Source organism: Meleagris gallopavo, chromosome 1 (assembly GCF_905368555.1).
Source record: "Meleagris gallopavo chromosome 1, MGAL_WU_HG_1.1, whole genome shotgun sequence".
Lineage (NCBI taxonomy): Eukaryota > Metazoa > Chordata > Aves > Galliformes > Phasianidae > Meleagris > Meleagris gallopavo.
This window is the reverse complement of record NC_139404.1, coordinates 127804947-127832064: the sequence shown is the minus strand read 5'-3', so window position 1 is coordinate 127832064 and position 27118 is coordinate 127804947. Positions and strand designations below refer to the sequence as shown.

General features: G+C 37.6%; 1 protein-coding gene across 2 annotated transcripts in view; it reads right to left on the bottom strand.

The window, feature by feature from the left end:
- The window catches only part of PPP2R3B (protein phosphatase 2 regulatory subunit B''beta), a 49222-nt gene that overhangs the window by 1688 nt on the left and 20416 nt on the right, over positions 1 to 27118 (bottom strand). For both annotated transcript variants that reach the window (XM_085213294.1, XM_010727064.4), the window contains 11 exons: positions 17442 to 17627; positions 15636 to 15739; positions 14987 to 15089; positions 13680 to 13754; positions 10229 to 10315; positions 9657 to 9813; positions 8483 to 8531; positions 7501 to 7590; positions 6366 to 6541; positions 2861 to 2979; positions 2599 to 2705 (listed from right to left, as the gene is read on the bottom strand). In XM_085213294.1, the coding sequence (XP_085069420.1) occupies positions 2599 to 2705; positions 2861 to 2979; positions 6366 to 6541; positions 7501 to 7590; positions 8483 to 8531; positions 9657 to 9813; positions 10229 to 10315; positions 13680 to 13754; positions 14987 to 15089; positions 15636 to 15739; positions 17442 to 17627 (1253 nt within the window). The remainder of the gene's footprint in view (positions 1 to 2598; positions 2706 to 2860; positions 2980 to 6365; positions 6542 to 7500; positions 7591 to 8482; positions 8532 to 9656; positions 9814 to 10228; positions 10316 to 13679; positions 13755 to 14986; positions 15090 to 15635; positions 15740 to 17441; positions 17628 to 27118) is intronic.

The window sequence follows — 27118 nt, the reverse complement described above, 5'->3', positions numbered from 1 at the left end:
TGTCCCCCTGTACTCAGCTCTGGTGAGGCCGCACCTCGAGTACTGTGTCCGGTTTTGGGACCCTCACTGCAAGAAAGACGTTGAGGCCCTGGAGCCGGTTCAAAGAAGGGCGACAAAGCTGGTGAGGGGTCTGGAGCACAGGCCTTACGAGGAGAGGCTGAAGGAGCTGGGATTGTTCAGTCTGGAGAAGAGGAGGCTCAGGGAAGACCTTATTGCTTCTATAAGTACCTGAAGGGAGGTTGTAGTGAGCTGGGGGTCGGCCTCTTCTTTTGTGTAACTGGTGATAGAACTAGAGGGAATGGCTTTAAGCTGCGCCAAGGGAAATTTAGGCTGGACGTTAGGAAATACTGCGTTTCTGAAAGAGTGGTCAGGCAGTGGAATGGGCTGCCAGGGAGGTGGTGGAGTCACCAACCCTGGAGGTGTTCAAGGAACGGTTGGATTTTGTGTTGAGGGACATGGTTTAGTGAGAACTATTGGTGAGAAGAAGATGGTTGGACTGGATGATCTGTAGGTCTTTTCCAACCTTGGTGTTTCTGTGATCAAAGAATGGACCATTTCCTGGGCTAGGCCAACTACAGTTCATATACATCTCCCCAAGTGCTACTGAATCTCAGCTCAGCATGGGATTATTTCCATCTACTCAGCAAGACTAGGTAACAAACAAGCTTTAGACACTGCAATATCTGTCCAGCACGAAACTTTCATTTCCTGCCACATTCTTCAAATTTGACTTATAATGGTATTACGTGGTGATAAGGAGAAGCATTCTTTCAGAGAATGACAGTGCAAAGAAGTGTTAAATACTAGAAATCCATCATGAACACTAACAGAATAGAATAATAGAATCATAGAATTGCTCAAGTTGGAAAAGACCTTGAAGGTCATTGAGTCCATCCACAACCTAACCAAACCACCCTAAAGAGCAGCAAGAACATCAGAGGTAGGAGGAAAGAAACGTTTTCATTTGTGAACGTGATTCCATTGAGTAGTTTCGTAGACCAATCTATTAACCCAGCTTCAGTACCATTCCCGGTAAACCTAACACTTTGTGATAACACCAGCTAAAGATCAGGCTGAGTAAAAAACAGTCATCCCCTCCCTTTAAAAAAACATTATTTTGTCCTTCCCAAAATTGGCATGCAACCCTTTAATTTATAGCATTCTATAAGAATTAATTCTATCTTTCAGAGAAGGACTTTCTTTCTTTAAATAAATGCTAACATTTCAAATGTACCTTTTTAATTTGCCTGTTGCATAGCAGTACAGAGACACGACAACAGCTTTTCCAGCCATTAAAAATAAAGAATGGCACAGATACTATTTGTAGGCTCTGTCTGTCCTGTACTCAGAAGATAGTTATTCAAACACTATCAAATCAAACGCAAATTCCCATCTCTTTCCAAGCTCTTGTTTCTTCATGGAACACAACTTTTACTCTTTTTCCAAGATACAAAAGGAAATTTAAAAATGCTCTTCCCTCTTCTCATATTTATACATCACAGAATGGCTTGGGTTGGAAGGGACCTTAAAGACAATCTTGTCCCAATCCCCTGCTGCAGGCAGGGATACTTCCCACTGCTGCCCAGGCCCTCATCCAACCTGGCTGGGAACACTTTGAGGGATAGGGCATACACATATTCTCCAGGCAGCCTGTGGCAGTGCCAGAATTTCTTCCTAATAGGTCTAATATAAACCCTTCCCTCTTCTAGTTTAAAACTATCACCCCTTGCCCTTATCACTACAATCCTTGTTAAAATGTCCTTTCCCAACTTTCTGGTGGTCTCCCCTTAAGGCATTGGGAGGCTGCTTTAAGGTTTCCTCCCAGAGCCTTAGTCTTCCCCAGGCTCAACAAGATCAGCTCCCTCAACCTTCCCTCATAGGAGAGGTGCCCTCTGATCATCTCTGTGGCCCTGCTCTGGATCTGCACCAACAGCTCCATGTCTTTCTTGTATTGGGACTGAAAGCAGATGGGGTCTCATCAGGGCAGAGGGTAGGAAAGGAGAATTACCTTCCTCTCCCCCTTGCCCACACCTCTTATGATGCAGCCCAAGATACAGCTGGCTTTCTGGGCTGTGAGGGCATCTCATCGCTGGCTCGTGTCAAGTTTTCTTTCCACCAATGCCACTAAGCCTTCTTCTGAAGAGACACTCTCATTCCACTCATCATCTAGCCCCTACCTGTGCTTGGGATTGCCACTGCCCTAGAGCAGGACCTTCCTTGCACCTAGCCTTGCTGAACTCGATAAGGTTGGCACAAGCCCACCTCTTAAGCAGATCAGTCTCTCTCGATGGCATTGCTTCCCTCCTCCATGTTGACTACACCACAAAACTTGGCTTAGTCCACAAACTTGCTGAGGTTGCACGCAATCCCACTATGTCAACAGTGATGATATTAAACAGCACCAGTCTCGATATGGACTGTTCAGGGCCACCACTCATTATCAGAGCACTTAAATTACTTCTTCCTCCATCACTGAGCTCATGGCTAAACAGAGGCAACAGCACTAGTCTAGAAGAATAGCATGAATGATAGTAGTGACGATGATGTTCTACAACAGTAGAAAGGCCGTGTACCAGCTAAGCTAAGTTACATTCTTACCCGTCATTCCACTGGTCACTTGCTGCCTCTTCTGCTACCAAGATGTCATACTCTTCAGCAGCATACTTCTCCCAGTCAGAGACCTCTGGACTTTCACCTTCACTATCCTAAGCAACCACATTGCAAGTTAGACAAAATTATAATGATAATTATATTATCATTATCATATGCTAATTATAATGATTATAATGATAATTATATTAACGATTTAAGCATGTAGCTAGAAAGATTATTATTATTTGTTTTACAGCTTCATACTCACCCGCAAAATAGAAAATTGATCCTTCTGTTCATGGTCGAGGTATTTTTCAATGTTGAAAAAGGTATCAAAAAACACATTTGTCAACTTGCATCTCTTTAAATCATGCAGAGTAATTTTTCCTGTACACAAGAGAGAAAATATTTAAAGCTGTGATTATCCTTTCTCCAAAAAGGAGAAATGTTACTCAAAAGTTACTGTTATGCTTAAGAACATTTGCTACTGATGCTCAACACAATAGGAGGTCTGAATAGATGAAATACGTAACTTAATTATTTCAGATGTTTTCCTTTGCTTTAACTGTTATCCTGCTTCTTTCAATATACTGGAGTGAGATGTAATCTACCATACCTAGATTAAAAAAAACATTCAAGCTAATTGTCTGAGATTCCTCAAGAGAGGGATGCCTCCAATGAGCTACTCATTTCTTGTCAAGAAGTGTTTGGGCAGCAGGTAGGAATCTCCTCTGGCAGCACCCATCTCTTCCCTGTATGACAATGGCTCCCCTTTCTTTTTGCCTGAATTACTCTGCTTTACATAAGTGAAAGTAACTCCCATCTTTTTGAGCTCCTTCAGCTCTCATTTGGATAAGAATTTCTATTTGACCTGAACATTCAAGTGTGTATTTTAGACCTGAGAGTGTGACTGTGCTTCATGCAAATGAACTTTTTATACAGAGTAGTTTTTCTTATTTGCCCAGCTTGACCAGAATTTACTGCTTGAGTGATAGGCTAAAAATTCAGAGGTGTTTTGTTTTATGAAGTGATTCTTAAAAAATCCTCCCAACAATGGATAACAAAGCATTGGAAATATCTGCTGAGTTGCTTGACATGTTACCTTAGTTCAAGGCTGACTATTGAGCTTCCACAGAAAGACTGAAAAATATCAAATGTGGAAGTGAGGACAGATGGCTATTGTTGAAAGTTAGGAATTTATTAATATGCCTTATCTAGGGCTAGTCTTCCACTGTCTGTCAAAGAGCAGCCAACTGTAGATGTTATGGAAGAGCTCAACAGAAGCCAGACTTACAACGGTACTTCCTCAGCTAAGTAACCCAGCTTAGCAGCCTTTAACAATGTAAGGCTCAAGGGCACTGGAGGGAAGTCGAGGTCTTTGAATCTCAATCCCATTTGGAAATGGCTGCCACACATCTGCCACCATCTGAGTGTATTCTGTCTAGCTTACTGCTGATGCTCCAGAACATCATAAATCCCTCATGGCACCTGTGTCATATCTGTCAGACCCACACAGATGTCTGATGTATCAGGTCATCTCAAGTGGCAGCATCTCTCCACAACCAAGCAACTGATTTTGAGTCCTAGTTATATAAGCTCCCAATTTAAGTTCAGCACCTATATTTGGTTCACCAATTTGCTCTCTAGTTTCCATTTACTGCAATGGGAGCTTAGATATCTAACACTCATGTAGACACCCACATTGTCTCTCAGAGGCCAATAAGACCAGAATGAAATCGAGAGTGCTACATTTAGGTCTCTACAAATTCAAGAATTTGCTTTTTGGTACACAAGGCATCTTGTACCAAACTGTATCGTATTGTATGATATTACCTTTTGTTTCAAATCTACCAACTGAAGCATCACTTGATGAGGCTTTGTGTTGGGAAAACAATAGAAGAGGTTTTTCTTAATTTGTCTTTTCCGTATCATTCAGGCTTTATGAAAACCCGTCAAGTCTTCACCATTTGTTTTTGCTTTCCTTGTCCCATACAACTATTTCCCCTAGCTAAGGCCTTTTACAACCTCCTTATGCCATCTACATCAAACGTGAGAGACACATAAATCTTGTTTATCTGAGACGCTATAAAAAATGTCTGTCTTTCAGAAGCATTTGGAAGGGACACCTTAAGTCTGGGAATTACTGTAGGCAACCATTTAACATAAGTATTTTCTTAAGAGTTTATTTCACTTAATCTTTAATCCTCCCTCACCTTGAATTACACATGCTGATCTTGGGCTTAATTCCCCTAATATCTAGAACTAAAGCTTCCAGCTGAAACATACATATTGCATCTTTTTCATTTACAATTTTATCACTTGTCTTTACATACGCGTTTTCACCTAGCAAATTCATATTAACGTTATTTAAATCATAAAGTGAAGCTTTTAGTTCTCTTAAACAAATTTTTGAGTTATTTCAATTCTCTTAGTATGTGAAACTTCATGCCCCCATAAAAGACAAGTGCCTTTCTTTCAACAAAAGAAAGTTTCTGGTTATTTTAATACTGGAAGTGGGCAACAAGCAGAACTATTAATTTACACTCCGACCATAATTTTGTAGATAGTAAACAGAATAAACCTCTTATGCACTACTGAAGTGACTCTTGAAATAATAGTAGGCAAAAGTCAGCACCTCATCTAAAAGAGTGCACAAATGCAAGACTTCAGCACAACATTATATTTGGTAAACAAAAGCACAGACATTCAATAATTCCTTTTTACCATGAAAACAGCAGACATGAGCATACACGGTAGAGGTTACTACTATCAAACACTTCAAGGACAAATATGCAAGTTCTACATTTACTGCGATCCAGAGTCTGTATAAGAATAGCAACCAGACTGTGTGCCAAATCCTTTTACACACTGAAGTTCACATTAAAAAGCATAGCCATAAAAAGGATTATCAGCGCTAAGTACGGACGTGTGTTCAGACATTAGACTCAGATATGAGCCAACCTCAGTAGCATTGAGTTCAAGAAATCCTTGAAGACTTGTTCATCACAGCTACAAAAGTTTTATCAAAGTTATGTGACTAATATCAGAAACAGCACATGGGACAGAAGCCACGAACATGCAGTATGCTACTCTTCAACAATGCAGCAACATGCTTACCAAGGCAAGCAAAATACTTTTAATATTTGTTATTCTATGATGCTTGATATGAAGTGATCATCATATTCTAAAAAGGTAAACGGAGTTTGATCAGCTAAAAGTTATACAAGTCAAAGGCAAAAAGACAGAATGCAAGTCTACTAAAGGCTTAGAGGAACGTAGAGAAAGGCCAACATCTAAGAGTAGCTCAACTTTCAGTTTTTTTTTTTTTTTTAAAGACTATTGCCATAAATTCCTTTTAACCTAAAATGATTCAGATCAATTGAGACAAACACCATTCAGAAACTTCTATTTGAATGAATCTCAGTTAAATGAGTATACGAATAGGTAAGTAGTAAGTGAAGAGAAGTCTCAGGAGATTTTCTTGACACTATCACCTCAGCCAGATGGTGGAAAAGATGTCGTTTGAGAATAAACATGGCTACTATCCATGAAAAGATTTCAAAGACTTTTTAAGCAGCATATTCAATGTTAGTACAGAAATGAATGCTTGCCCATCCTTGGAAGATCAGAAGATCACTTAATTAATAAACACCAATAGACTTTAGAGAGATGACCAACCAAAGGCGTATTTTTGGTATGACCACGCTCTTAGTGGTTCTCTAGATCTTTATCCAGAAAAGCAGGAGTTACAGAATGGAAAAGGGTTTTATTACCTTCATACTGTGGCTTCACAAGATCCAGCATCTGGCACAAACAATCTTCAAATGGCAAGGGTTCTATGGCCATGTTATCTAATTTTTGGCACTGTTCTTCATAAAAATACTCCAATTCATACATAGACAAAGCACCATCTCCATCAAGATCCATGCAGCGAAACCAGTATTCAATGCTGAAATTCAGTAATTAACAGCACAAGCAGTTTACACAAGCATACAAGAATTTTCAGAATTTACAGAGCTTGTTTTATAGACTATTCTACATACAGATGCAAAACTAGTTTTAAGATTACGTTCCATAATGCCATAGGAAGTCATTAAACAAGAAAAACTATTGTGATAACAGCTTCTGGTATTCGTCCTTTTATGTAACATTATTTGCATTTGAAAACGCATTTTTTAGTTGTGAAGGGGTGAGAAAGGAGAAAAATTAAACATGTGGCTTTACATAAAGAAAATAAAAATAAAAATCACAGAATCATAGAATGGCCTGGGTTGAAAAGGACCACAATGATCATCTAGTTTCAGCCCCCTGTTATGCGCACATCCACCCTGGCCTTGAATGCCTCCAGGGATGGGGCATCCACATTGGGCAACCTGTTCCAGTGTGTCACCACCCTCTGAGGGAAAAACTTTCTCCTAATATCTAATCTAAACTTCCCCTGTCTCAGTTTAAAACCATTCCCCCTTGTCCTATCACTATCAACCCACGTAAACAGTCGTTGATAGGAGCCAAATAAAAATACAATTGTGTATCAAAACTAAGTTCTTTTTTTATATTGAACAAGCCAGTAACACATCACACAGTAAGTTTCTAACATTCTACAACTAATGCTAGCTGCACAGTTCCAAAGCCACTGGTGTCATGAAACAATTGTAGTCTCCTTTATGTATGAGCTTGTCTACAAGTAATCCCCCTATAGCGCATGAAGAAAAATAGTTATCTGCTTAGAAGTCATTAAAGACTTCTATGCAGCAACAATCAAAGACACTGAGAAACAAGAATGATATAACCAGCTGGGCCAGTATTCTACTCATGTTTTTAATGATTTAGTTTCTTAAGTTCTAGCTGAGCATCAGCGGTCTCCGTATAAGCCAGTCTTTATTTCTGATAAAATAAATGCATTCTTACCTAGTTGGTGTCTTCTTGTCTTCTTCAGATATCAAAAACCAGACAAAATCAGCATAGCTAATTTTTCCATCTTTTTGTGCTTTTCTACCTCTTGACAATCAACACAGAAAAAAAAAAATATATGTTAAAACATCCAGGCTTTACTAAACAAAGATTATTTTCCCTGGTGCTATTAACTGATCATCTATCAAAAGACGCAGAGTTTGAAGCTGACCTATCAGTGACTATGATCATTAAGGAAAAAGGACATTATGAGTTCTGTTATGTTGCTACTGCAATGGATATTTAAAGAGGAAGTTGGTAAAAGAACAAAAAGGTGTACTCCATCAACTACAAGTGTTGGGATGCAAAAAAGAAGATATGAAGTATATGTGACAAGAAAATTATTTTTTTCTACTCATACCACAGAGCTCAGCACCCAAATACATTGTGATGACACAATCAACCTTTCTAGCAAAAAGGTAGGTAAGCAGTTCACAGCTTATGTTCCATTCCTAATCCTTCCCTACTCACAGTTGCGTAAGCTGTAGACATATCTGTACACTTCATTTGCTATTAATTTCAGCTTTTGTTATTTCTGTTTATCGACCACATTCTAGACTTGTTTTTGCAACCCTGATGCAAGAACTTGTTGCAAATTTGATTGTACGAGTAGTATTAAAAATCCCAAATCCCTTTGAAAGCTTCTCAAGATTTAAGGATATGAGAAACACCAGCAGCATTTCTTCCCCTCTTTATTCCCATCCTTGCTATGCCATATAATACTAAGTGATGAGTGCTCATAGTAATAAAGAAAGACTAAAGATCCTTGGCTGAGCCAAAGCTTTCAAGAACACTCGGGAGATTGCTCAGTATTAAATCCTGAAATTCAGCATTTCATTTCAAAGGGGACATCATTTAATTCTGAAGATAATGATACTCAGTCTTGCAAGCAAATATATAAATATTAGACTGTATTTAGATCAGCATACAAAAGAATTACCTTGTTACTGCTCCTGAGAAGATCCTCTCTATCATTCTACTTGATATTGCTGTGAAAGAAAGATTTAAAATTGTATCAGTGATGTACATGTTACTTTTACTACAATGTCTAGCTGAAAAGTTTATCAGAAACCTCATACATAAACATCTGTAAGAAAGATCACCTACAGTGCTCATTAATCCTTTTGAGCCCTCGAATCAACCAACTTTGAATTCAGACGATGCAGAAACAGTAATGTAGCAAAAGTAATAAAATTGGCTGATTAGTGAGATAGCATTTATTAGTTCTTTGACAAGTAAATCATGTTTTCGAGTGCCATTATAGTTTCACATGCCCTTGCTTTTTGTCAAGTTCTGTGTGTGTATATATACATATATTTATAAACAGTGTACCTACTAGAGCAACCTCACAAATGAAATAATCCTGCCTCAGTGTCCTAACGTAAAGACTTCTACAGGCAAGCTTCCAAAAGCAATCAGAATGATGCTTATTCTTTTTAATCCGGGATAATATTCCACAGTCAGCTAGTGTTTGAGTAAACTTTCCAGTCCTGAAGAGGACAATGATGACAAGGGACACAAACCATACAAAAAAAAAAAAAAACAAAACAGCTCCATAAAAAGTACAAGAACATTTAAAATAGGGAGTGTGCAAGACTACAGAATCTTAGTGACCGTATGTTTTGAATGCAGAAAATAGAAAGTTACAAAATGATATTTAAAGAAAACATACTGCAGCTGAATAAACTAACCCTTAAAATAAGCAAAGTAACAATGTATATTTGCCTTACTATTTTCTCCTTCCATACCTTGCCATAAGTGTCATGCTACTTTAATAATAACAGATTGTTTCCAAAACAATCCCCCACTGATAATACATCAAGACTTAAGTTTCTAAGTGTGTAGGCTTGATCTGAATGGGGGGAAAAGTGACCTATTTCCTCCTCTACTTCTTTGCCAAGATCGGAATTCAAATTCTGAGTTTTCTTCCAATCTGGTATTGCTGGACACAAAGCAGGATCAGAGGTTACTTGTCCTGCTTTATTACCCTGAGCAAGGAGGATCAGCTACAGAAACAGACTCCTGAACACTGGCCTTTGCAGTTAACCACTTGTTCAGTTGAAAGCTTGCAAGTAATTTAACACATGTAAAGAAAGATGCTTCATTTGTCATACCATGATCATTATGTCGAGCTAAATCCTTCCGATCAATATAGAGGTCATGGTCTGTATCCAGCTCCCAAAATTTGCAATAGATAACATAGAAATGTTCATATGAGAAGTACTCTGTCAGCTGGTTAATATCAGCTTCCTCTTCCAATAATGCCACATTCTATTATCAGAAGGATAAACAGAACACATTAAAGAATTTTTAAGACTGCTGCTGAATCATCTGAGTTCTGATAACCAGACGAATATTACTGTTACCTAACAGTATTTCAGTGGAAGAATAGTGACCTTCTGAGACAATGCACATCGTACAGCATGACAGCAAAGACTTAACAGACAAGGTTGAAAGCTAAAGTATCCACAGAAGTACGAGATCAGCTAGACTTTTGCTAACCAGAGTTGCACATGTACAGATCTACATAAAATGACATTTAAACATATTCTACAGTAGGAGAGTTAATATAATGTAGTCCCTACTGGATTTTGCAAGAGAAGGAAATGCTTATCTTATTCCCTAAAGCATTTAGCTAGTGCTTGTTTTAAACTTGTAAAGACAACTTGCAAAAGATACTACGTACCTGCAAAAAATTGCTTTTCCTGAGCTCGTTGCAAGTGATTTTCCCAGACCAGGACCTATTTACTGTATAAAATATTCTCTGTATAACCTGCAAGAAAACAAAAAGGTGATCTCAGGCATGCCAACAGAACAACCTCCTAAGCATCTGTGATCAAAAATAAGTCTTAGCTCAGATGCATTACAGGACTCCATCTTCCCACCCAAATGAATGGTTTACAAGTCTGTTGTTCCCTCTACTAATGAGAGAAGCATCAATGTGCTACGTCGTATTATCAAGCTATTTCCAGCTATAGCTAAACTAATCCAGGTAGTGTACTTCAGTGCTGCAGTACCCACATCCTACACAGTAAATGCGCAGAATACTTGCGTGCTATGCAGAAGATGTTTATTGACAATTTCACTGCCTTCCCATCTTCTACGATTATAGGCAATAAAGCTGTTAATATATTTCATGGCTTCAGATTTAAGGACCTGTATTTGCTATGAAAGTATTTCATAAATGAAGTGACAGAAATAGAATGGGGTCTGTTTAAAGAAGACCAGAGCACTGGGGGATACCATAACTTCTGATACCATATCCACAGATACAAGAAACAAACATCTAACAGAAAGAATACTTCCTGCAGGTGGACAGATAATACATTTTTTCCATTTTGTTCTATTTAAAGCTAGACAAAAACTGACAGTAGTTATAAAAAACAGCACAGAAATTATTTCTGAGTAACAAAACTAGTAAGGATGTCTTTTCTATGACATCAGCGATGTTAGAATCAAAATCATATTCATTCAACTGATTATCCATAAAATCTATTTAAATCAGTTGCACATGTAGGTAATTTTGATTAATTCATGCATTTAACACAATTTGCTTGGTTTAATTTATGAACATTAGACTTTAAAACACCATTTTTCTGTATCTAAAATATTCATTTCAATTATTTTGACTTAAGCACACGAGCATCTCCAATAATTCATTCACCAGTAACCAGACAAGAAACCTGAGCATATTATGAGCTGTAATTGCTTAACTGGAGATGAACTGCACCCTGCTGATCAGCTAAATACTGAATACTGTATATGTACAGCATTTTATTTGCAACAATAGCTACTAGCTAAAAGGCAATCTCTTAAGGAATTCCTTCCCTCCTCCAATAAACTCTTTTCCAAACGAAAGGCCTTATTATTTCAGTTTTTATTACTTCAGATTTAATTGCTTTATTATCAATAGTTTAAAGAAACCAACTGTTCTGAAGTACAAATAGAAGAGCAACTTTTTCCATGAAGTTTTTAAAATAAAGCTTAAGCTGCCTGTAAGCAGTAAGCTACAGAAAGCTCTGCAGCTCACACTTTGAACAAGAACAGCTGGTTCAATAGATCTAGAAAGGAGAATAGACTGGTCTGCTTTTGGAAGTTAATTAGCCCAATTCTAATTGTGATTTTAGGGAAGGCCCAGTTTTTGGCTTACACTACAAAGCAATTTTTTCTAAAAAGGTTTTGCTTTAGCTTTGCAACTTAATCCATCTGCATGTCATTATCTCATCTGTTATACATTTAACTGGTCTAAAAATAAAAACAAAATTGAATGTTTGCTCGAGACAACTGGGAATAGGCATAAAAAACAGTTTTCCAAAGTGAATCAAAGCACAGAACAAGCCAACTGTTTAAGAATTACCCTCCTCACTATGCTGCACAACAGTTTCTCATAAGGGAGAAGTTGTGGAATACAGAGATTACAATTTCAACAGTTCACAAGCATATACACACCGTACTTGCAGATTGAATGCGTTTTCACATTTGTCAGGACAAGAGTTTTTAATGTATTTCAGCTTTATCTTGGGCAGAGACGCACCAAACCTTACCTCTAGACTGACCAACCAACATAGACCCCTGCCTAACAGACAGAACCAATTGCTTCCCCTAGACTGACCAACCAACAAGATGCTCTCTTCATTATAAAGGTTACATTAGTATGAATACAAATATACAGAGAAACACAGCAGAAAAACTGATCATTTAACTTGCAACTGGAAATTAGGAGAAGACATTAAATCGTCAGCTGTAATGCTTACAACATCCTTTACAACATAAAGCTTCATGTAGCAAGATTAAAGCTACCTTGAACGTAAGCATAAAACACCTGATTTTATCTCAGAGAAAAACCACCTACAGTTATATCAGTAGCAGCTTCCAAGACAATTCCAAGAATTTTAGAAGACCATATAAGCTCAATTTACCAATAGCAGTTACTCCATCCAGAAATAAAACATGAAATAATGGCAGATAGTCCTCTTGTCATTTTTAACCTGCAGATTGGCATTTCAAATATTCTTACTATATTCTTACCAATATTGGTGTTTTTTCTGGCATTTTGATTACACACGGATTTCTCTTGACTGCACTAAATGTTGTCAGTCAAGTACTTGCAGCACTAATTTGTTCAGCATTGCTAGACTCAGACCTACAAAAATAAGCTATTCATCCATAGAAAAGTAACTGAAAATGGCAAAACCTTCTCCTTCCTATAGCAAGCTTTCACAATTTTTAGCAGAGCAGGCTTTGATACAAACCACAATCTGTTAATAAAGAAAACTACTCACTGTCAGAACATTTCCCTTACTCACATTTGACAAGAAAGTTCTGGGAGCTCATATAATAATTAAGACAAAAGCAAAATCTAAAGCACTACTTGATAGGCTGGCAGTCTTTCTATGAAGGATAGGAGGAACCAAAACCAAATACTTAAAAAAAAAAATTTCCACAATGTAAGTCTGGGTTGAACTATAAGTTGCACGTTGTTTGTCTTTTTTTGTTGTTGGGAAGATTTGTCAAACTAGTTTTCACATGCACAGAGAGTGAATGGAATGTTACTCCGTGGAATTTTAATCTTTTGAGACTTCACTGGAATTGGCTGCCTTGTTTACAATTGTGAAAATTTAATGTCACTGATTTTTCCCTTGTGTACAGAAAGAGTGCTTCATTCACATCACCATAGGAAGAGAGAAATGGAGCTTCCACATCCCTGGAGATGGATGTGGTAAACAGTTTCAGTATTATCATCATTTTACTCGATGCTGAACATAATCATGTGAACATAGACCTTTCTTTCAAAATTTCATTTAATTAATCCCAGACTACAGTCAAGATTCCAACAGTCTATACTGACAATCAAGTCTTTTAAGATAACAATCTGTTCTTTATTTAAATGTTCATTAACTTATTTTACACTTCTACAATTTGGTGTTTCTCATCCTTATATTAAGTTCAACAGTTTCTACTATGATACTCATGAAATTAATTTCCTTCGCAATATTTCTAGTCATGTTGACATGAAGACTGGCAGCATACTTTATTTTTTCCCCCCAAAGGACAAAGATGCTTACACATTTTGTCTAATTTTAGTCATTTTCATACTTAGTTAACCAAAATAGCTTTTCCAAATAAAAAACACTTACTGTGGTAATGTACCGAGAATGAAACTCAGATGCTTCTTTTAGAAATGATAGGCCAGGATGGCTATTTACCACATCCTACACAAAGGAATAACAATATCATGAACAGCATCCATTAGTGTCTATGTAGAACAATGAACACAGATTAGCAGACATCCTCTCCCTTAACTAAAACAGTTCAAATTTAACTACAACAATTAATAATTTCACTTAAAGCACACTGTATGCAAATAACACTGTTGACATTTAAAAAATAAAATGATCTTTTAAAAGCCATACAAACAGATGATTTCCCATATTTCAGATGGACAGAAGATTTTGAATAAATTGGTCAGATGAATACTACTGATTACTGCAATGCTTGTAATTCTGTGTCTGATGATGACTCACTCAAGTTAATTTAGGTTCTAGAAATGTATTTTTTTGCTGCTCTTTGAGAGAAATTGCATTAGGTCTTGAATACAGAAAATCAGTTTGCCCTCCAAAGGCCCTCCTTAAGCACAAAGGCTGCTCTGAAAGTAATGCCTCCTATTTATTTCCATGGTGTTGCTATAACAGCTACAAAGAGCACAATAACATTATCTGATAGAGCAAATTCTCAGCTACCAAACACTGTTTTCAGCACAGTCAGCACCATTAGCTGTGTATTTTTGCCAGCAATGAACAAGTATGCCTGCATACTGTGCTTCCAAAGAAAAAAATAAAAAAATACATCTGCATGGCTTTCACATGTCTTTCACATCACTGTTGTCACTGAAACACACCACCCACTGCTTCACTGTGCTCACTATCTGCTCTCCATAAATGTTCAGTAAGTGGCAATGAATGTCAATGGGTGGCATTTTTTTCTGAAAAGAGGGATTCAGTGATACACACTTGCTTCATCCTCATTTCCATGTTTAGTTTGTCTGGCTGCCCATCTGCTGCCATTGGTCGCACAGTAACAAAATGTAATAGAATATTGGTGGAAAGTCTCAACCTCTACTGCTCTCCCTCCAATATCCACCTCTGACATCGTGGACTAAAATAATACGAGACACTGCTTTCAGAACAGCCTTTGTAATTTCAACTGCCTTTTAAAACCCTAAAGGTTGTCTGATACTCCTGCAAGCAAGATCCATACATCTTACTATAGGTCTTAAAAGATCTCATTTGTGTGGACCATACAAAGCAAGTTACACTAAAATATTATTAATAAGCTATAATGAAGACCATGAAAATGTACAGCTAGCTCAAAAAAAGAAAAAAATTGAAAAAAAGAATTTGTAATTTAGTTGTGCTTTCCAGAGCTAGTTCTTATTGCAATTTACTTGTAAAAAAGGAATGAAGTCTTCTTGCACTAAGTAGTTGCATCCAGGGTTCATTAGAAGATGAACAAACTTTGCAGCATCATCATAGCAGGTCTGAAGTATTCTGAAATATAAATATATGCATTTACTACTGTACACAGAAAACTGTTGATACTACTTCGTATGGGCATCCTCTGATAAAGGCCTATGAAACAGCAACCACAATTTAACTCAAAAGTTAATCACACATGGCAAATTAAGCTATAGGGGAGGTTATCAAGCAGTATCGTCTTGTAGGTGGGTACTCCACACAATTGCTTACACGAGAAGACATTTTCAAGTTAGAACTAGAATATAAACTAGAAAGAAGTAATTCTGCTCAGAACTGACACCTGCAAGTTACGCCCATGGTTTTCATTTTTCCCATAAATAGCCAGCCATTTATCAAACAATATTTCAAAACCTTTGATCATAACAAATAAAGATTTGTTTGCTTGTTTTAGAAGGGGTGATATACTTTCATTTTCTCACGTACAAGTTTACTGTCAACAGCTGATTACAGGAAATTCTTGTCTTTCCCCTTATACACTGGATCTCATTCAGAGCTTAAAATACACATTTCAATTAAAGAAATAAAAATACGGTATCTCTGAAAAAGTAATCTACTTACTTCCGCCACATTGCAACAAATTTATGAACTGACACGTATCCCGTTCGTTCACCTCCAGCACAGTAAAACAAAGGACCTTTCCAGTAGAGTGGGCAATCACAAGCCTATAATTAGAGTATACATCAAGTCAACTCATTGATTTTTTTATCCGAGGGCTACTCCCTCATTTATAAATCTCTCAAATTAAGTTTTACAAGCATTAAGAAAAAACATTAAGGCGACATCATGGGAAAAACCTTTTAGTAACATTGAACATATCTGTAGGGGATTAAAAGCATTTCTGAACTATATAAACAGAGATTATTTATTTATTTTTTTAACTGTTTCTGAAACCAGCTGCACACTCCAAAATAAGTAGTTTAAAACAACTGCTTTAGGCCAAAATTCAGTAGAAGAAAGTAAAATATAAGGCAATCCTGCAGCATTCCTAATAGATTAATGCAGTTACATGTTCATGCTCCTAGCAGCTGAATGGAGTCCATGCTAATAAGCTCTGCCAATGGGCTGGATATGTTTAAAGTGTGTAACTGTTTATGCTATCTCAAACTCAACTTCTGGATGACAGCTAGCATACATTTGTCTGCCTCAGAAGATATCTCAACTCATCTGCATCCTTGCACATGCAGGCAAATTTTTTATCCCATTTTCAGTAACAGGTCAGCCTGCACTGAGCTTCATTTGTATGCTTCACAATACTTACCGGGTATACCCTCCACAATTTCAGAACTCCTATGTACCTACAGTGTTGCTTCTGTGTCTGCTTCAAGCTTCCTCTGTCCTAAAGCTAAGTGCCTTTTACCTAAAACTAACTATGACTTGGAGCAGTCAGATGTGCTAACATCTGAAATTCTCATTTGGAACTCAAAACTCAATACTGCAAGATGTGTAAGGTCACTGGAGAAAAAGAACAGATACTTTTCACGCAATACTTTAACTAGCATTTAAAAATACATATTTTAAAAGTTACTTTGACAAAATTTCCTCAGTCTGAGAGGCTTTACCCTATCCTTCAGGAGAATGCCTTGCCTTTCATCATTGAACTGTAGTTGATTGGGCCCTTCCAGCTCTCTTGCTGAAGCATGGAAAGGAGCTTTCCATCTACATGGAAAGGAGCTGTGAAACCCTGTGTTTCAGCTTGGCAGTTAAACACTTCTGGTGAGGTAAACTGGGAGTTCATCACTTAAATCTGGTCTACATAAAAATTTATTTCTATTTTTCTAAACCCTGGATTTGAAATACAAAGTGACAAGAGCAGGAATGAGAAACAAAGGCTCACGACCAAGATAAATATTTCAAAAGCTAAAATGTAACGTTAAATCAATTAGTTTATTGTGCATTACAATAACATATGAACAATCTTAGCTAATTCCTAATTCAGTATTATGTCATTCTACAGTAACTATTAAATAACTCTTCAATTATGACTTAAGCTCTCAAGTTGCTAAACCATTCTGTATTTCAGCATCTTTAAAATGGATGCTCACGACACTGTCAAATGAGTAAGCAGCCTTTGAAAGGTTTTATGCCAAGGACAGTAACATTTTCATCACACAACTAATATCATGTAGGTCAGAAATCAACAGGCATATCAATCTACAAACACGTTTGGTTCTGTGGTTCATTTCATTCTGTAAGCATAGTGTGAGGGTATTTTGAGACATGGTTAATACAAAGATTTCCACACAACTGTCTTACTGGCACTACTTAATAGGAGATGAATACACAATGCAAGGAAAAGCACAGAGAATTCATGTATTCTTTCCATGCATGTACAATATGGAAAGCAGTTAGCTAACAAACTCTCACCTTTGCAACTTTCCCCATGTCATCTAAAGTTGCCCTCTCATTTGGAAACTGTGAGAAAGTTTTCTCAATTTTGGCAATCACAGCATCTATGTTTACTTTTTCCTTAGGACATCCTCGAGGAAAATAGAAAGTTGGAATGGTTTGACTAAGCGATGGTGGCAGAGTTTCTTCCTTCTTTGTCTGAACCTAAGTAGATAAATACACATTTGACAGTCAGGTACAATGAAATCATGTATATAATAGGCATCCTCAGATAACTTGATTCTCCTGGTATTATCTGTTACAACACACCTTCAAAGAGATTTTTGATGACAGGCTGAATAAGCTATTTAAAAATGAGAGCACACTGGAAGAATTCAGAAGTGTTTCCAACTACTGTCATTTAGAAAGATTTCTGGTACATTAGAAAGTTAGTAAGACAATTTCGACCTTCAGCCTATCAAATTTCAAGATTAATACACTAGACAGCTTTTCAAAAACATCTAAAATACTCAGGTTATCAGTTTCGGAAGAAAAGTGTTGAGTTCTAGTTTAGCAGACAGGACATGAAAGAATTTCCTTTTGAAATACTTCTAATTTTACAGCTTCAAACTTCAGAAATGAGCATGTCTACTTTGTTACAAACGATCACCCTGTTTAGTGCAGCTCCAGAGCAGATGCATTTTTTTTTGACCCTAAAAATGGTTGATTTTCTTAAGTGAAGTAAACGAGACTGGAGGCTTTATTTTTTGCGTGCATACTGTACACAATTGTGCTGTATGAGCCTTGAAATGTTTTTCCTCAAGAATTTGTGATATATCACACTACTAAAAAATAAATTAGTAATAACAAAATTATTTAAACTAATTTAACTCCAGTAAAGACAAATTTACTTTGTACGTAGGCGCTAAAAGAAAGTCCAATAACACAGGGAAGCAAAGATAACAAGCACGATAACTCAATATTCGTGATTAAACTAAGCCCTTAACCTCAAGGCCACTTTTCAAATGTAAAAACAATGGTTAATGCTATACGATAGCTTATTTTAGGGAAAATATGCTGAAGATCCTGAATTACATTTCCAAGCAGAGTTGAAGGGAAAAAAATAAAAAGACAACTCAAAGAACCCTTGTTTTACTTCCTACCATCTTTGCAAAGGGCCTGTAAAGATGCTCATCCTTAAGGCAGTGAAAGAAATAAGTACTTCTGGAGAACAGTTTTTAATTTTCAGGGCTCCAACCCAGAAGCTTTTAATGGAAAACAACATGTGCTAAAATAGTCTGAATTAACCTCTCTTTCCCTTCCTCTAAGCCAGTGCTCCTGTTCCCAGTTGCTGAAGTTCCTCAATTGAGTTACAGGTTTCATTGCCTAAAGGAAAATCATACCTCGAAGCTGTGAAAACTAGAGTCAGACAACGGCTATCACTTTCTAAGAATCCAGTAAATTACAATTTCTGATACCTCATCATTAGTTTAGGAGTCTTGCTTAATAAAACTTCCATTTAGAACAAAAGTGCCACGAGGTATCAAAAATCCTTTCAAACTGTGGACTCCCAAATTCTGGGAGGGAATTAAGACAGCAAAATTTTAACCATCAAAGCACTGTTACTTCAGCACTACAAAGAAATAAGTGATTGGGTTAATACCTTGTTTAGGTCTAGGAATCCAGCTCTACACATCAGCACTTTTAGTGTGGCTGTTGCAGCTTCCTGGTACAAAGGCAGACTGAAGACTTTCTCCTTGGACCGGTACTACGAAGTCACATAACTAACATGCTCTCAAACAATTAAATCTTCTACTTAACAATTCCCAAGTCTTCTGTTTGTTCCAGAGAGCCAAGTTACTTTATTTCCCCTTCTCCCCATTTACCCGAGCTGCTCCCCCCTTCAAAATTGCTCAAGTTGCCACAAAGGAGCAAGTGTTAATGTGCCTGCTGAGTGAGACAGTCTCATCTGAGCTAAGGACAGGTGTCCATTACAGACTGCTAATGTGCCCTCCGTGTTTCAGGTAACATGAGGTAAATCAGCATTTTGAGAGAACCTAGGACGGACAGGAAGGGCATTTCAAAATCCATAGCTATGAAAGCTTAGAGCTTCACATCAAAAGAGAAGTTTCTTTTAAAAGGAAAAGTAGGGGCAGAGAGAAAACTAAATAGGAAAAGGTCCCAGGAGGAGGAAGGTTATCAACAGAACTATTTGTCCTTTTGAAATTCTGTATTCTTCTCAGAAACTAATCATTTACTTCAGGTATCTGGTACCTACAACATAATAAATTATTTCCATTAGACCAGGTTAAAAGCAGCTCTTAAATGTATGTGGAAATCTCAGCGTAGGAGTTGCAGTAAGAACTATTCTAGTACGTGCAGCTCGCTTGGACATTAAGTGAGAGTTACACAGTAGAGGTTTTTATTTATGTTAATCTCTTTGTCCGTTGTAAATACGTGCCAGACAGTGATTATGAGGACGAAGATAAGGAACAGATTCAGAACTGAAGATAGAAGTATGTGCAGAAATTTGCTTTTCCTAAGATTCAGGAGTTATGTTTAGGTCTCATTTTGAATTCAGCCCGTTGAGTTAATATCTAATATTTAATCAGTAATTAATCTGTAAAACTGTATATATTATCTTCAGTTGAAGTATATACACACTGCCCTTGCAAAGTAAAAAGCCTCTTCCTACTTTGAAGAATATTGTCCATTACTACACACTGGTTTCTCAAAGTAGGTAAAAGGAGAAATCCTAAAAATGTTTCATTTGCTTCAGAAAGTCTAACATCTGCCTTTCTGGAAGACTGATTTGGTGTCTGCATACAGGCATCTCATGAGAATACCATGTAGGGGGCAATGCAAACTGACACAGAATATTCCCTGTGCCCTCCAGCAGGCAGCTCAGAGCACAGCTCTCACACGGTATCTGCCATGTGGATGTTCTCAGCACACTAACACTTCCTAAATGCCACTAGCAACTTGCTACTGGACAACTGAACTGCGCTGTTAACATCAGTCAACATGGGGATAAGAGCCTGCACCAAAGAAAGAAACAGGTCATCCAAAACGAGCTGCTGCAGCTAATGCACTACAAAGCTAGCATTACATCTCCTCCCTCTCCTCACCTTCCCAAGAAGGGCCAAGAAGGATTCTTCTCTTCCCTCAGCCTGAGCTCCGCTGAGGACTGAAAGGCTTCCAGTGCAGCTGAGACTGCTCTGCTGTGTGCACTTAATGAGGGAAAGTGTGAAGGGCTCACAGTGCCACTGCTTTCTAGAATTTCAGCTAGATCCTTCTGTAGATGTGAAGGGAGACAACTGTTATTTCAGGGCAGCCAAAATGCTTACTTGTGTGAGATTAAGCTCTTTGAAAATGAATTACAACTAGGCAGGGAATTTCTCCATTAGCAATAACTGCTATAAGTCTCCTAATGGAGAGTCTTTGAACTGAAAGTCTGCAGCAACAGTTATTCTTTTTATGAAACTATTCCACTTCAGTGGTCAGTTTAATGCTTGAAAACCTACCTATATTCTCTTCTGGCTTTGAGTTAAAAGCTTCAATACTAGTACTGCTAAGCTAAACTGCCATAAGAGACCAGTTTGGTAAGGTTCAGTGTAACCTGCCGTGGCACATGAGCTGTAATATCCTTGCTCATAGATTATGAGCTAAAGATTATGGCTGTATAAGCTTGCAAATAACTCACCCAAGCAAATGTCTGCTGAAGCCTCAAAGGTGCATTCACCTTTTCAAGAAGCGCATCGGAGTCCAGAATCTGTAACTGTACTATAAAGTTGCCACTGCAGTTAAAGTTTTATGCTTGAAGATAAAAAGTGTGGGTTCCCTCCTTAAATTTCTATATGGGGCAAAACTTATGTAAGATTTGTCTATAAAGAGAATTCAAGAAAACCTTTACAACACTATCAATTTTCATTCCTAACTTACACCACCTTAAGAACTGTCCAGTTATCCAACGCCTCTTTGCCTTGACTTTTACAAAGGAAGTGAAAATTTATATCCTAGTAGCATCACTGTTCAATGGGCAAACTTCCTGTTTTATTTTGCAACTCTCCAGATCCTTTATCAGTTATTATAAGCACAAGCAAGAGAAAACATCATAATTACGATAGAGTAATATGTTAGTAATCAGACCAGGAAACATGGATAGCCTTCACTCCAACTGAGAGAAGTTCTGTCTCCTTGTTTATCCTCTTGCATCTACCAAGAGATGAGAAGCACTCAGCAGTTAATTTGGTTCTAAGCAAAAATGAAGACAGAAAGCTTTTAAAATGAGATATCATTTTTCCTCTCTCCTTAACGAAAGAGATGGCACTACAATGGAGCCTTCAATAACTGTTCATACTTCCAAAACTAGGCAAGCTGAGTGAAACATTGCCTACAGTGCTACTGGAAAAGGAAGTAAATACCGGTAATAAAGGATACTTCTATCTACCAAATAAGTAGAAGTTTGGTTCAAGACCTAAGTTTTTAACTGGGGAAGTTACCAAAAAAGAGCAGAATGTTGCAGCTAATTGTGTTGTGCATAAACAATTCTAGTTCTTCCGTAGACTGAATCTTCTATTATTGCATATCACGTTGCATGCAAGTATTACCTGGGTATAACAGAGTGCATAATGAGGTAGGAAGATTTTCTGCAGAGATTGTACCATTTGACTCTTTAAACTTTAACTTTGCCATAACCCACACTTAGAAGAACTATGAAGCAGCCAGCAAGAAAATCAGGACACTGCAAGAGGTTCCCTTCTTCAACTGATACGACAGCAAACAGAAGTCAAGAAGAAGACCCAAAGGGCAACGTGAACTTAAATTATAAAACAAACAAACAAAAAAATTGGTAGCATAAGCTTTATGAAAAGTCACCCGCTGAAAAGCTAGAGTAAATTATTACACAATACCAGTGTTCTGTGGTCTATCAAAGCTACAAGGTAACAGTGAATGTAAAAAACAGTTACCTGTAAGAAAGCTGGAAAGGATTAAGCACCTCACCAGCCTTCCTGCCTCCCCATTCTTCCATAGCAGTCTGATGAATAAAGTTTCAGGAACATTTCTGCTTTCAAGTTACTACCTGTTTGATTATACAGTGAAACTCTGCATTTCCTTCTAGACAAGCAAGTGACAAGATTAGTGAGTTTTATGGAACATAAGTTGTGAAAACACCAGATTTAAGGTTCACACTTCTATAAAATCGGTTCGGACCCATTTGCAAGGAAAATTAATTAATTTCCACAGTCTGTTCCAAACTCCCAAATATTTTGGTACAATAAAGTTCCTTCAAAGATCTGCTTCAGGACAGGTAAGTAACTTACTTCTAGAATTACTCCAAGGACAAGCCCAGGAAACCTTATTTTCTGTAACATCAACTCATTTGATCTTGTAATAGACATTTGGATTTCCAATTATCCATTTTAAAGCAGTGATGTTTTCCCTCTGTTCTAGCCAAACCATACTGACAGATTTATTATTCCAAGAACTCACTGGCTGTATCATTTCCCATTCAGCCTCATATGCTTAACAAGAGAATCCTTTGACAATTTAAAGCTTTCAAAACTTTTTTTTTCCTCAGACAGACTCTTTCTGTAAAATCTAGCTACTGCTCTGAAAAATAGCTTGAAAACAGTAATTTAGTCTGAAAGCTTACTAATGAAGTTTCACGGCATGGCATTAAGGCAAGCCAATCCACAGTACACCTGCACCTCCTGTACCTAGAGCTTACTGACCTTTGTGCTCGTACCAGAGGTAGCACAGAGCAGTGGAGCCCTGAGGCACCAAGATTGCTGAAAAGCAACCTTACACTATTTGTTCTCATCCGGTTTCCCCACAGTTGGTTCCACTTAGAAGCAACATGATTCTACCTTCAGGAAGATAAGAGGAACGGTAGGGTGATTTGGTTTGAAATAAGCCTACGTTACTCTTAAGACTGTGCTAAGATGGCATTTAGTTTTATTTTAACATGATCAGAAATCTAAAATGTGCATGAATGGGCAAGCCTAGAGACACATCTACAGAGAATGAGCCTATGCCAAAAATGGGTGTCAGGCAGTACGTGCAAAAGTCCTCTTGAAACAAGTGCTTTAGTCCCAGTTGCTTCTTCCAAGCCTTCAGTTATTATCTGGCAGCTGTTTTTGGACATGCTATAAAAACTAATTTTATCATACATGCTCTTCTTTCCACAGTGAGAGATAAACATCTATTAATTTTAGCCCTGACAGAGTTTTAAATTGGCTTGCTTTTGCTGTTAGCCTTAACTCAGATCAGTCCCCTGATCCACTTTGGTCTGTAGTCACTTGAAATTAGTGCTACAGCGAGTGCAATGCAATAGAAAAAGGAATACACTTTTCCATAAAGCCATACGCTGTTAGGAAAGAAAAAAAAAAGTACTTTAAGCTACACTGCTTCTGATTTTATACCTATTGATCCCGAGAATCAATATAAGGGAACAACTGTCACAGCACAGTCTGTGTTGCAGTTCTTAGTTCACCTTGAAATTCTGCCCTGGCAAATACTTTGCTTGTCTCCTGATGGTGTGCCAGGGTCTGCACTCTCTCATTATTACAGATTGACTGCTATCGTTCTCATCTGATTTATGCATGTTCTTGGCAGTTGACCCTCAAGACTATTTCTATAAAAAAGGGTACGGTCTTTTGGCTTTGTCATTCAGTGCAAACGTGAGCCCCTAATTTTAAAGTGACTTTACTCCAACAACTGAGCCACCTATCACATGGTCCCATTTTGGCAGAACTGAAGCGGTCTGGAGTTTCTGGAATTGACACCTTCTGGAATTTACACTAGTAAATATTAAGTCTAAGGAAGACTCTAGACTTACACTGCAACTTGCAGTTGCAGGCATGGAATTAGAACTAGAGTATGACATCCTAAAAAATATATTCAATTTCTTATTTGCTGTAAGCGCACACAACCAGCTCCAATAAAGAATAACCTTTCACAACTCCGTCAGCTTCATTGTGTTCAGAGGCTCATAGTGCAGATACTTAACATACACTTGAGATCAAGTAGTTGATCAAACCTAATTGGTTTGAACCCTCTTCCATTCACTAAAGTCAGGGAAAACCCTTACTGTTTTGACAGCTGGTGGCCAAACTGCAAATAGAAAGCTGAGAAAAGTTGATTTGTATGATTTTGCTTACTTTTAAACACTCAGGATCAAATTTTATTGTACTTCTAGTGCAGTAACACACTTCTCATGCAGTCCATGCCAACAGGGAGTAACAACTTCAACAGAAAAATATCTGTCTACTGAGTTGCAGAGATATGAATCTACATTAATTTTACGATTTAGCATTAGAAAATCCATCTTATTAATAAACTAGAATAATATTTATTTTCTCAGTGAAATAATGTTGGTATGGCAGTCTGTGATTATGAGGAAAAAAGATGTTAATTGCTTGCTACATGAATCAAATTTCTCCCCTTTTTCAGTCTCAAGAAAGCAGAGTAACAAGCACTTCAGCTATTTACTCTTTATCATATCATAGCTAGAGAAAGAAGTTTGAGTGAAATTGCCATGGCAAGCACCACTGCTGCATAGGCTTAAAAGTCTTACTAAAGCTTAAAAAAAAATTGCTACAAAACCTTCTCATAGCTGCAGAACTATCAGCAATTCTTTTCTCCTTTGATTTATCAAGCACACTTCAGCAGTCAACACAAGCCCCCATGAGAAAGCTACTGAACAGAAACCTATGTTAAAATTTAAGTATTTTAGCAGAGCATGCACTGTCCTGACAATCTACACAGGTTTATTTGGGATAGCATGTTAATTCTCATGTAGGAGGAGGTAGTAGGTAGTGGAATCCAGGAAAAGTTTCCACCTAGAGCTATGAAATACATTCCATACATAACATCTTGTGCAATAAAAATACATTCAGTGGGAAGCACGCCACCTCAGACAAGATGTATTACATCCACATACACAGAACTAGTGTGGAATAAACATGCAAGCACAGGGGAAGTTTTCAAGTGACTAAAACATAATTTTACTTAGTATCTCCATCAGAGGTACATTAACATCACTTTTCTGCATGATACCTAACTATTAAGGCACATGCTTGCCGGTCTCCCTGCTTTCAGTATTGTAGACACTGCACTAACAGATTTCTTACCTGAGTTCTGCAACTGTGATTTTGGAAATTAAAGGACAATCCTGATTTGGTAGGTTTGGTAGCAGTTTGGTATAGCTGAAGCCAAGTAATGCAGTCCTACTACTGTAAACACATTATTGCTGTAAAAACTCCTCCAAGTATGGCTGCCTTTATCTATTTTTTTGCATAATTACATAGAACTTCAGCAATAAAAAAGTCATTCAGTTAGAAAAAGTGTCATGATTTATTCAGAAATGCCTTGGGATGGGGCACAGGTGGAATGGCAGAAAGAAGAGGTAGTGACCTTCTCCCCCAAAAGCCAGAAGCACACGAACCGAATGCATCTCACACATCCGTGAGAAATTTGCTTTTTGCTGACAGAACTTTTATGAAAGCCTTTGGATGTAGTAGAATCCTTTAAGAGTTTGCTATGACTGACCAATGAAAATGCATTTTGCCTCCTCTGCCAATTCTGAAAATGAAAATGGTACCGATTGTAGAATGGGGAGAAGGGAGGAAAAAAAAAAGCATCAAAAAAATCCACGTAAAGAAAGGCAACCTCTAATATATTTTGTGCTAAGACAGAAGTAGTACAAGAGTGCTAATGGCTGTGAATTGTTGTCAGGCACTCTCCGTTTTATGAACTATGTCAAATGAAGTATCCAAGTCAATAACGTACCCAATTTTTCATATAGTTGCAGCTTTTTCAGAAAATACTTTGATCACAGGTTAAATCAGTATTCCTATTTTTTAACTGGCACTTTCTGTCACCTCAACTGTTTTCAGGAGACTAGCTGCTAAGACCCTCCTAGTACATAATCATTTTGATTGTACACAGCTAGCAGATCACACTGGGACTCACTACCTGCAAAGGAGTCATGACTGACTAAACATCATTTTAATGGGGAAAAACTGACAGTCAGTTACCTCAGGCAATTCTTACATTTGTCTATGGAAAACAGCCCTTGACAGGACAGGCCATCAGTTCAACATCAGAAGTAACAAATAGGGCTAAGACAGACATACACTTAATTCGTAAACACTGCAGCCTTCCATGTTTACAACAAATTTCAGTCACTTAATGCAACTGAGCTTAGAAAAAAAAAATCTATTAAAGAAAATTATCAAATAAGCTCAGCCTCATTACAGAGCTGCAGTCAGCAATTGCAGTAAGTGTCCTGTTAGCTTCCGTCTGGCAATGCCCCAACCAATTCTGATTCAGATGACTGTGAAAGCAATCACATATCCCTCTGATCATATAAAAGTCGAAAGATATTTTACAGAAGTGTAACAAACTGTTTCAGGCTTTCTAGGAAACAAAGTAGTACCACTGACAGAGGACACATACTGTTAGCAATGCTAGTGATTATAAAGGTAAAGGTATGTTAACATGGGAAAAAGGCAGTGAAACTTTTATTCCAAGAGGGAAAAAGATACACGAGAACTCCTTAGTCTCTAAATTGTTGGGTCAGGATTTATCTGCAGAAGGTACAGACATTTACAATTCTTCGTCACACTGCAAGTCAGGTGTAAGCACTATACTGGCTTTTCTACAGAAGCAAAAGACATCTGCATAAATTTACTGCCAGCCACAAGCAGGTA